Genomic DNA, 11,606 nt, shown 5'->3' with positions numbered 1-11,606 from the left:
TATATTCTGCTATGTGGGTATCCTCCATTTAATGCACCCTCGGATCGTGGAATCATGAACAAGGTCCGCGCGGGTCACTACACTTTTCCCGATAGCGAGTGGAGTCGAGTATCTCTTCAAGCAAAAGACTTGATTTCTCGTCTACTGGACCGTCATCCCAGGACGCGTATCAGCGCCGAACAAGCTCTAAGACATCCGTGGTTCGCTATGCACTCTCCGGGAGATCACTTTGAACCCCTTGGTGAGTTTTTTTCTCTTGGGTACACGAGATAGAGTATGAACTGGGGAGGAAGGACCTTCAGATCGCCAGGGGTAGGGGTGAGGTGGGCCCAAGTCCCCCCCCCCTCGGCCCGTGTGACTACTTGCAAATATACTCTCGCCGAAAAAGGAAGGATCGCGCAGTCCGCGGCAATTTATGCGTAGAATGTATGGGAGGGGGAGACATATCAGTGATCTTCTGTTTGCTGCTTTTCTCACTCTTTTTGAAAGGTTTCCTGTACATTGTATACATGTGCATACATTAACGGAGATGGTGTTTTTATACGTTCAAGGGAAAGACTGAATCGTTCTGACCCGACTACATCAGTTTCTGTTTTTGTGTTGCCGTACAGGGTTGGATATCTTGAGTAAATTCCGTCGTTTCCAGGGTCTCAGTCGGCTGAAAAAGCTCGCTTTGACGGTGATAGCTCAACACCTAGAAGACTCGGAAATCGAAGGACTGAAGAATGTCTTTACTCAGCTCGATACTGAGGGAGATGGTGTCCTGACAGTCGAGGAAATCCGTAAGGGAATCGAACGAAGCGGTGTACATCTTCCTCCCGATCTCGTCTTAGAAGATGTTCTTAAGGAAGTTGATACGGCAGGTACGGGGAGTATCGATTATACAGAGTTCATTGCCGCCTGCCTACATCAGTCTCATTATATCCGAGAAGAAGCTTGCCGCGCAGCCTTCAGGGTGCTTGACATCAACGGAGATGGGCATGTCAGGTAAGCAACGCTGGAAAGAGAAGGCGGGTTCATCATTACCGATCAGAAAAGGGAACGGCTGGTCTCACTCTCCCTATCTGTATTTCTTGTGTCTTTGTTGCTAGGTTCCGTAGGTTTCTGTGTGTTTCGGCTATATGACTGTGATGCTGTTTAAGCTTGTTCGGCGCGGTTTGACCGAGCTAGGATGGTGTCGGATTTTCCTTCAGCTACGTAGTCGTATTCGCAGTTCTATAGTCATTCAGCTTTGGGGACTCTCCAATTAGGAAGAATCGTTTCGTATGTGTCGTGCCTGGGTATTGTCAAGTGACTAAAAGTTTGTGCCCAGGTGTACATATGTTGGGAACGCAAGGGGCTGCGCATAGGAGTGCCGCAGCCCCATGTGTTTTCCGCTCTACGATCGTATCGGTATCGTACAGAGTGCTCGGTGAACTGTCTGGATCTCCGTGCTGCCGTGTGTATCTGTATATGTGCTCGAGTTCAGTCCTACGTGTGTATGCGTTCACCTTCATCGCTGTTCTCGTATCGTTGAGATCAGTAGGCCCCATGTGTTTACGTGTGTATGCACACATGCAGCGTTGCCATGGGTGTGGAACATACATAAGGGACGTGCATATCTATTCTGTGCGTCCCACATGTGAAGATCCCTCCGTCTGTGCCGATATGTATCCATGTTTGCGCGTGGTGAGTGCGTATGCGTAATTGTACAGCGCACAAGAGCTTCGTCAAGTATTCCACATGGCAGGAGATCTTGAGACCGATGCAGCAGCGGAACTGCTGGAGGCGGATGCAGATGGAGACGGTCAAATAACCTTTGAGGAGTTCTGCGGACTTATGCGTAAAGTTCCATCTCTAGCTTTAGTTACGGAGCATACTGTGTCGATGATGCGACGGACGTGCTCTCGTACTAATATGAGTGAAGCAGGCTTACAAACAGCATCTGGTTAAGAAGTAGCAGAAAAGAGATGTAAGAATCCAACACCTAGACAAAGAATAAAGACGGACTGATGTCTGAGTTTCTTGGTACCCCTGGAATGTTACCCACGCGCTTTTATAGCATCGCAAAGTCGATCATCAGCATACTGTATATACAGTGCCTATATCTACGTGTAGGAGCAATGTTTGGGTCGGTCTCTTTACTCTGTTCTTCCTGGTGAAGGGTTGAGAGAGACCATTTGTAGTCCTCGGGACTAGAAGATAGGGAGAGAACAAGACAGTGTAGCATATGTCGATTTCCGAGTGCTTTCTTTCTTTCCTGGGAGGAGAGAGCACTTCTCGTGTGTTCGTCTTTTGAAAGATTGAATTCCAAAGTGAAGTTCAACAAAAAGCCTGGACATCTTTTTTTCTCGACTCAACTTTATACAGGACGAATATGTATCCCGATTCCGTTCATTCTAATCTCTCAACCAAGCACCGTTGATTTACACTCTTCTGATGCATGTTCTGGAGATCCGTACGTCAACATGGTGATCCCGGAGAAGGGCAGAAAGGAAGAGGGAGGGTCCGCGGCCGTGTATAGTGTTCATGTTGCCGTGACGCTACGACTGTCTTCGGGGGGAGGGGGGGGGGTACGGTGATGAAGGAAGAGGTTGGGAGGGCGCCGAGCTGGTCTCGTGCTATGTCGTGCGTGTATGCAAGTAAAGTGTGATGGAGGGAAAGAGAGGATGTAGAAGTATATAGCCTATTCTGGTAAGATATGGCTTTGATAGTAACTGCTTTAAGCTTCACCGTCAGGGGGCGTATATCTTAGTTTTGTGCGAAGGGGAGGATCGGTGACAAGTTTTATCTCTTCTTGGCATCGATGGAGTTTGCATTCCTTTATATCTAAGAAGGGTGAACGGAGACTTTACCTTTCTGTCTTTCTACGACCATCCAGTATAGCTGTTGTATGCTTTCCCATCCGGTTGTCAGGGAAGAATGCACGTGGGGCGGCGTGTGGCAGGGGGTTCGACATGTTCCTTCGCCCCTATCGCGGGGCCACCCCCCCAGCGGGGCCTTCTGGTCTTTCTTCCCGTTTATATATTGTTTCCTTCCTGGCTTTTTTTTGACGAATCTGGTGAAGCATAGCAAGCCATAGTTCTCTGAGTGGCCGTATAATGGGCTAATCCCCGTGTTTTCTATTTCTGGACACACGGATCGCTTGCTCGGGCTGTTTCTTCTTTCGTCGCCTTTGACCCCGTGGTAGCTGACACGTGTCTCTTCCTTCAAAGATGTACATGGCTGGAGAAAGGAGGAAGGGTCAAAGTTTTGATTTTCGTCGCTCAAGGTTCGGGAGGTCCAACAGGGCGTGGTGAAGATGGGGTGAGTGGATGGTAAGGGGTAGGTGGTGGCAAAGAAATAGGTATGGCGCTGATGAGTTTTCATCGTTTCGCTCCTCATAGATGTGGTGAACGAACGATCGGAGAATGAAGTCTTAGGTTTCTTTATTGTTCGGCGAGGAGATGCTGAGTCTCTCTGTCCCTTGACCCTCTCGCGAAAACGAATGTCAGTGTCGTGGCTGATTCTGGCATCGGGTTCTATGTACGCGGAAAGTGCAAGCCAGACAGAGTAAGGTGACTGACGGACAATCAGATTGTGACAGGAGAGGGGCTGTGGGGATGTCTGTATATGCAGATGTATACCTATAGGCGTGTCCCCTTTAGGTAGGCGGGCGTTACCGCAGATTCCTGGTGGGCGGTTTCTTCTCTTGTTTTTTGATTCTCTCAAGCTGATCGTTCTGCCTTCTAGTTTTGAAAACTCCAGCAAGCCTTTGCCTTTTCTTTTGCGGCCGCGGTTCTTTTTCTCTTTTGGGAGGGAGCAGTAGAGCTGTCCGCCATTCGATCGATCTGTTTTGACAGACAAGATAGATTTGCTTTTTCTTCAGAACAGGTAGAAAAGATTTTTCCCAAGGTCCGCTTCGGGTAGTGTCTAGTTGACTCGTAGCTCAGTTGGCGACCAAGAGACGACCAGTGCGGCACAGAACTGAAAACTTGAGCGAAAAGCCTTGACTAAGTCCTCCAAACTGTAACCTGAAGCATACTTTTCTTTGGGAGATGGTTTGGCGCAGAGAGCAAGGTAGTAACAGCGGAGGGGGAGGTTTCTGGGAACCGAGTGAATGGCGTTCTCTCCTTTCGGCTTGACGAATGAGGACAAGAGCCAACAAAACAGTGCGGCCACTGTAACGTTGCTGGCGCGATAATTTTGTGGGATTTTATTGAAAGGCTATACAGGCATATGTCGGACCAAGAAACAGTTCCTGGTATGACTTCTTGATTTTCCGCCCTTGTTCCTTGCCGGTGTACGGATACGGCGTGGAGACTTGTTCTCTCAGGCCGTTTGTAATGCGATAAACAGTTACTTTGTAGAGACACGTCAAGAATTGGAGGTCGTGCAGGCCGCCCGTACTCTTCAAAAATAGTGCCAGATGTGTCTGACAGCCTTCTACGGGGGCACTGTGTGTGTGCACATTCGCGGGGTTACACGTGGTGGGGGCTTACGTGTCACCTCACTGCGAATCAAAGAAGTGTTGTCAGGGCACCCTTTATTGTGCGAGAAAGTAATCGTGTTCGTGCTTCAGCTTCAGTCGGAAAGTTGGCTAGAGGCTGTTTTCGCCTGAAAAGAGCCTTGCTTTCTCCCGGTAAGGGTATGAGAGTTAGTTATCCTTTCAAGGGAAAAGGTCGAATGTGCTGACAGGACTACAGTGACGTGTCCTGTCTGCTGTGTGTGATGTACGCTCTCATGTTCGGTGGTTGCGATCCGGTGGATGGTTTTTTGCGCGGTTCAAGGGAGCATTCCGCTTGCCCCTACGTGGTTGCGTGTGGAGAGGTGCGTGAGTCTAGGTTGTTAACGTGGCCTTCAGAGTATAGGAATCGTCTCATTTTCCCCGTGACCCGAACATTTCATTCTTCTGCTGGCAAAACTGATTACCTCAATGTAACAGCATCAATGGAGCTTGTTGGTAGCATCCCGTACAGGTGGACGTTTTTGCCGCAACACAAACGCTCACCCGAACTGTTACCGGGGCACATATTGTCATACCCATAACTACCTGCTATGACGCAGCTCATACGCGAAGGAGCGCTTTTGCATGCTCCGTTCCTACAAGGAACTCCCGCCGAAGGAGGATTGTTTTGCGTCGACCCGCCACTGTACGGATCTGTCCGATGCTGAGCTTATGAATGCGTCAGACTGGGCAGTGTGGAGCCGTCTTCGCGGAATATCTTCCATGGGTAAGTTCTGCGAGCCTTTGGACGCGGTGACACGAGACGTGCACTCGGCGCGTCACGATGAGGCTGGTGCCTGGTTTCATCATACACCAATCCAATACCACCCGATGGCACCAGGTAAGTCATCCAGGCACACTATAAAGAAATTTCAAGTCAGAATTACACCCACACAGGTAAGTTATCCAGGCAGACTATGAAGAAGAAGCTCTAAGTCACAAGCACCACCCCACTATTGATGCGTCAGATAAACGTCGCAAACTGATACAGTCAACACCTCACCAAAAAAGCATTCCCTTGTATCAGCCTCACTATGCCACAAACTTTTGGGTCGGGCCAGCACGCAAACCTTTCGCCTCCCGGAGTACCGTGGATACGTCGCGCCTTAGAAGCGAACAGGAATTGTGTCCCTGCGCGGAAGGAAAAGTACGCTCCGGTTTGACTCAGTTGGCTGTGCCCTTTCAGGGCTAGCCTTCACCATGCGCTTCTTTGACAAGCGAAAAACGGTTCAAGCGCTATCAGTTCGCCCTAAGGCGCCAGCTTGTTTGGCGGCACGTCCCGGAAAGGAAGCTACCACTTGCTCGTCTCTTGGCTTGTGCATCACTCCCCCTTTGGAAACTGCTTTGATTACCTGGCACCAGTGCTCTGCTCAGTGCGACCGTTGATCAGTAGAAGTACCGCACGATTGCTCGGATCTCCGTCCTCCCCTAGCTGACACTTCTTGGCCGGTGCTCGAACAAAAGTGTAGAGACCGCGACGCGAGCCCTCGGCAGGAGAGTCACTCTATCGGACACCATGGTTCTGGGCGCTCCACACTCATGCTCCTCTGTCGATAATGAGTCACTGTTCACTAATTCCGGGGACTGCTACAAAAATGAGCTTTTTCCCCTCTCAACCGAATCAGATGGCTCTAGAATGGAGCCAAGCCTCGGAAATTCCGCACCTTCGAGGTCATCATCTTCCTGCCACGAATGGGTACTGAGTAAAACTAGTGGTCGGTTCGAGTGCTGGTGAACTTTGCTCTGATGGCGAACCCAGAAACTACCCATGTCCGTGACTCGCCTTTGGTGTGTGGACGCAGACTTATGCTCCACGCGGGCATGACCTTCTTCGTCCCATGTTATAACGTCTGTATCTCGTTCTAGCGTATCCCCCGGAGGGTGGTGTACTATTTGACGGGGTGATTCCTGGGTCTTCATAGCAAGTTCTAGTAGCTGCCGTCGCGTGCCGAAGCGCTTTACAACCTCCAGAGGACATGACACATCTACCTTCAGAGTCAGATCTGTAGAGAACACGCAAACAACGGAAAAGTCCGAGTCGGATGTTCGATGGCCCTGAATACCTGAGACGATCTTTTGAATTTTCCAAGGAGTACCAGCCGTCAAATCAACACTTTCCTCACTCCGGCTGCAAGAGGTAATTTGTCTAATTACCCTGCAGCGCCCTCGTCCAGAGACGCTTAACTAAAAGTGAAGAGACGAAGTTAGGTATTCAAGGTCTACACTAAAAACCGCCCGTGTGTCGTATAGACTCCGGAATCGTTGACGGATCTGGAGAACCAGTGAGCGCCCCCGATGCTGTGCTGCCGGGTTCCTTAGTTATAGGTGAGCAACCGTGGTGACACTACAGCAATGTATCATATGACATACAGGAAAATGGGATGTTTCATGTGAAATGTTTTAACGTACATACACTTCCTGAAAGGTAGCGACGAGCTAGTCTCGGGACACTGTCCTTACCGATAATCTGGTCCACTGCAGCGACACGCCGTTCGTCCAGGCCGACATGAATGCTCTCAACAAAAGCTTCCGCTTCGGAGGTGTTCTTCGCTTGCAGCGCTTCTAGTTCTTCACTGACCTGTTGTAGTCCAAGGACACCATCACACACCATTCCAATGACGCAAGAGCTGCACGCCTTCCATCTACCAGTCGGCAGAGGCAATGTACACCGTCAAAAAAGCACACAGATGACCGGCAAAAGGCACAGGCATGTGTCCTGGTAACTGACAACTGTACCGCTATCGGATGGATGGGACACCGGTGGAGGTGCACATTCTGGCGTTCCGGACAGAACGTGCCGGAAAGGCAATTTTTTTACACATAACTAAAGATTTATAGGCGCGTGCATGGGACCGGGCTCTTGGATGCTTACCTCTTGTTTCTTCTGTTGGAAAATTTTCTCCTGGTGGTCTCTGAACCGTCTCTCCTCATCCTCCAGCTCGGCCCCCATGCGCTCTAACAAAGCGGACCGTAGCCCTTCCGCTCGTTTGATCACTAGTGCGGCATCCGCTTCAGCCTCTAAAAGTCGGTTGATTGCGCTGGCCGCCTGATCGTCTTTCTGTAGTCTAGATAGCTCTGGTGCCTTTTGTGGTCTGCACGTTGACGTTATGTCTACCGGTACACAGACAAAGAACAAGCACCGGACAGAAGCTTCGACGTACGAAGTCTTTCCCTAGTGTGTTTTAGAGCCATAACAAAGACGCCACACACAACAGCTATGATTGGAAGCAGCTGCCGACAGGACACGGTAACGATAGAGGACGCCAGCGTTCACCTGGATCCACCAAGCAACTTGGAGCCACACGAAGTTTCCACTCAACTGGAGGCACCGTCATCCCGGAACTCGACCTCAACAATCAGTCCTTCCTTGAGCTTAACGCCCCCGCAGATAATGCTGACAAAAACCCTCTACCCTCTTGCATGTGCACGAGACTTTTGAGAAGAAGAGAAGCCGAAAAAAACCAGGCAAGAAACCAAGAAGAGCATCTCCATATCCATCAAGTCTCGTCTGACATGGTACATGACACGCTCCAGGTCAAAAGATTGAAAGTGTTACAGCGCACGGGTAACCAGTCAACGTCCCGTACCATATTGGTGCACCGTCAGATGAAGTCCACAGCAATACTCATTTCTGTCTCCCTAGCACTAAGTACGCTTACAATCACAGCGGTGCATAGTCACCCCTTTTATATCCCTGTGCGGAGCATTTCGAAGCATACCTAGACCAAACAAGTCCTCGGCCGTCATTGTCCAGAGTCTAGGGCAGCAGCCGTCGACCCGTCCCTGACTCCCTCCGGTATGCGGCGGCTCTCTCCATCCACGTCTTTCATACCCCGATGCTTTATCTTTATCTGATACATTCTTTCCGTCGCTGACCGTATTTGATGTGTTTAACCTGTTCAGGATTCCTCCTCTGTCAGTTGTACTATGCCCTCGCTTACTCACTGACCGGACTGTATTCACAGGACTGGCCGACGACGATAACATCGCTTCTCTAGAAGTAGGAGTGCGCTGTCCCCCGATCAGGTCTCTTTTAACTTCACTAGACAGGCTACTCGTACTACTGCTCCAAGCGACTACGCCATGTGGGGAAGAAGGACAAAGTTTATGAACGGCTGATGTTTCCGCATATGCCGGAGGAACGACACCTGTGATTACGCTCTGCTCTGATGCTGGGGTCGTGTGCCCAGAAGGACGCTTTTCTCCGTGGGCGGCCGCCGCACGGAAGAGAGGTGGTCCCGCATTCGACTGGATGGGTGCGCCAGTGAACACGAAGGAGTTTGCTTTGTCAGCATGGTGCGGTCGTGCGAGAGACTGAATGGGCGCACGGCTGCTTGAACCACATCCACTCTGGATTATCAAACTACTACGACTGCTGCTTCCACCACTAGAGCCGTAACAAACGCCCTCTCTGTTTTCTCCCATTGCAACACCAGGACGTCCCTGGCTGGGATTCAAAGGAGGATTTGATGGGGCTTCTCTGTCCAATACTTCAGACGGGCTTTGACTTCCAAGAGAAGAAGCCGACGATGTCTGTGCGTGTCTAGCTTTCGCACCGGAGAAAGTCCCAGGACAAGGGGTAGCGCTCAATGATAACTTGAGCTGCCCTGCTGGCGTAGAGATGGCGAAGGGATAAGGACTCACGAAGACGTTGGACACAACGAAGGGCGGGAGTCTCCGACAGGAGGCACTCCCCAGAGACTTAGCGTCAGGTGTAGGTTGGACAGTCGAGACACTCTTAGGGGGAGCACTTACGGAATCCGCAGGCGTCCCGCAAGAGGAGAACCCCGGGTTATTGGAGGTCGTACGGACGGACGAAGGTCGTACAAGAGCTTTACTATTCTGTGAATGAAAGGAAATAGCCATAGACGACGTTGATGCAAATGAGCCATTTCCCGTCTTCTTCAGGTTTGGAGCATAGCTACCCACAAATGTATGTGGCGACGGGGGAGGCGACTGGAGCGCAGCGCGGTGCCCATCATATATGCTTGCGTTGGGCAGATACGCTGACGCTACGGAACAAGTTGAAGAACCCGGATTCGATGGCGAACATGCGTGAGCAGGGGGGGCTGTGCGGGTTTGAACTGGATTGCTTTCAACCTTCTCTGGCACATGTATGACCTGCTGCTGGGGTGTGCGTAGGGGCACTGCATTCGAAAAAAAATCATTGGTTGGTAGACCTTTTGGCGCAGGGCGAGATTCGCTGGTATCGGCAGGTTTGCTCGAGTGTGACGAAAATCCATTAGTCACGCTCCTCGCAGAAGCAGCGGCAAGAAGGGAGGCGGGTGCGGAAGCCAGCGCAGCCTCATACCCGGACGGTACGGAAACCTGAGAAGCGGTCTGGGGTGGTTCGCGTCGGGCAAATGAGGTGTGAAAGGAAGACGCGACAGCAGACGATCGGGGAGGGGAAATCCCACGAACACACGAAGAGTGACACTCCCCTCCTTTTGGAATGTTCGCGGAGGTCTGCACACCTGAGTTTACTTCAACGCCGTGAGCGGTCGCCTGAGGAAGGGCTCCCTGACTCCTAAGTGGTCGTGCACATGAAACGGGCGGATACGCCGGCAGAGCCGCAGGCAGATTCGCAGGGTAAGCGGTGTAGGCCTGCCATTGCTGTGCAGTATTGTTGGCGGAGAGATTTTGCAGCTGCCGGTGTGTCGTCCAAGCACGTAGTGCGGTAGCACCGGGCCCTGGTCGAGGAGCGACAGAGCGAGAAGAAAAGACCGGAGTGGAACTCGATGAAAAAGTTCCTTGGGCTGTCGGTGACGAAGACGTTCCAATACTTGGTGCTGGAATGGGCGTCGAGCTGCGGAGATCAGACTGGTGATCTGTGCCACTGCCTGGACACACACCTCTCGCTCCGGCTCCGTCGGCTTCCGCCCGTTGAATCGCGCTGCGTGCTGACACATCCATGTTTGCAGGCGCAACTTTTGAACGGCAAAGCTGCTCGCCAGCAGATGATACGTTAGTGAAGGCCTTTGAATCAAAGACTACTGCGAGAAATTGACAGGCTCGCCGGGGCAAAAAACCGCTGCACGGAAAATCCTCTTTTCGTACTGAGGCGTGCTTTCTCCGCCGACGTGCGGGCACGGTGGCAGAAAAATCACAGCGTCCCCGGGAAAGTCAGCGCAGGTCCATCACACGAGTAAACCGGTCCAGAGACACGACAGCAGAATGCACTAGATGCGCTTCACTCAATTACAACGGCACAGATCAGACAGCAGAAAACTCCCTGTGATCACGGGCTATCGGGGTCCTCACACTTCGATTCATTCCCGATCAGAAGGGGAAAAAACATTTTACGGCCGGATTTAGACTGCGACGGCGACTTTCGTCACACAGTTCGTACAAATGACAATACAGTTGTTGTGTCTTTCAGCAAAGCAAACAGTTGGCAGCATCGCGGCTACCACACGACCGGCCGCTAGGTTTCCCTTCGCGTTCGGGCCGCCCGATTGCAGCACAAGATGGGCACAGAGGACCAGTTTCAGCTTTGCTAATCTAGCAATTCCCCGTCCTGCAACACCTTCTGACTGTAGGGAGCTCGAAGCAATTTTTCAGCAACACGTGACGGAGCTGCAAAGGTTCTTTTTACCCTCCGAGACGGGTTGATGATGCCGGCAAGAGCTAAGGCTTGGCTGGCGTCATCGCCGCTGCGACACCAGAGTGTCGATGATGGGGACGCACGACGCACAGCTGCTCGTAAGCACCAGGCTTTCAATATCCCTGCCGCTGAGAGAAACAAGAAAGAGGACAAGACAGCGAACGAGAAAACAAAGGGGGGAAGGTCAGGAGTAAGAAAATGCTCTCCGACTGTGGTTGGCCGCACGCAGAGATTCGTCCCTTCTACGGCTAGCTGTATCGACTGTGTAGCGGTGCCATGAGCAAAGTCGGAACCCACTGAAGTTACAGCCCGCAATGATTGCCAGTGTGTGTGAAGGTCACGGTCCTGTATCCCGTCACGCGACCGCAAGACAAGACGCTGACGCAACCGCAAGGCCTTCTGTTTTCTTCTGTTTGCGTCCTGTATGGGTCTTCGTAAGAACAGTGGGCTGCCACTCATTAAAACCCTACAGGCCTATGAGGGGGGCAACGGGCGTGCGAAGCGCGTACGCCGGAAAGGTTTGAATCGGTGGGGACC

General features: G+C 51.5%; 2 protein-coding genes across 2 annotated transcripts in view; one reads left to right on the top strand and one right to left on the bottom strand.

Annotated features, from left to right (window-relative positions):
• The window catches only part of CSUI_008956 (calcium-dependent protein kinase cdpk2), an 8,559-nt gene extending 3,554 nt beyond the window's left edge, over positions 1 to 5,005 (top strand). The window contains exons 3-5 of the mRNA XM_068069075.1: positions 1 to 241; positions 612 to 987; positions 1,695 to 5,005. The exon at positions 1 to 241 is cut by the window's left edge and continues 57 nt beyond it. Of these exons, the coding sequence (XP_067918950.1) occupies positions 1 to 241; positions 612 to 987; positions 1,695 to 1,932 (855 nt within the window). The 3' untranslated portion in view covers positions 1,933 to 5,005. The remainder of the gene's footprint in view (positions 242 to 611; positions 988 to 1,694) is intronic.
• Positions 5,006 to 5,165: 160 nt separating this feature from the next.
• On the bottom strand, positions 5,166 to 11,307 carry CSUI_008955 (uncharacterized protein). Its single transcript, XM_068069074.1, has 4 exons — positions 8,185 to 11,307; positions 7,338 to 7,576; positions 6,926 to 7,043; positions 5,166 to 6,468 (listed from the first exon to the last, which is right to left on the bottom strand). The coding sequence occupies exons 1-4, from the start codon at positions 10,376 to 10,378 to the stop codon at positions 6,053 to 6,055; spliced, it is 2,967 nt and encodes a 988-aa protein (XP_067918949.1). The 5' UTR covers positions 10,379 to 11,307; the 3' UTR covers positions 5,166 to 6,052.
• Positions 11,308 to 11,606: the final 299 nt, after the last annotated feature.

This window comes from Cystoisospora suis (genome assembly GCF_002600585.1).
Source record: "Cystoisospora suis strain Wien I chromosome Unknown contig_5169, whole genome shotgun sequence".
Classification (NCBI taxonomy): domain Eukaryota; phylum Apicomplexa; class Conoidasida; order Eucoccidiorida; family Sarcocystidae; genus Cystoisospora; species Cystoisospora suis.
Note: the sequence above shows the minus strand (reverse complement) of the source record. Positions and strands in the feature narration are given on the sequence as shown.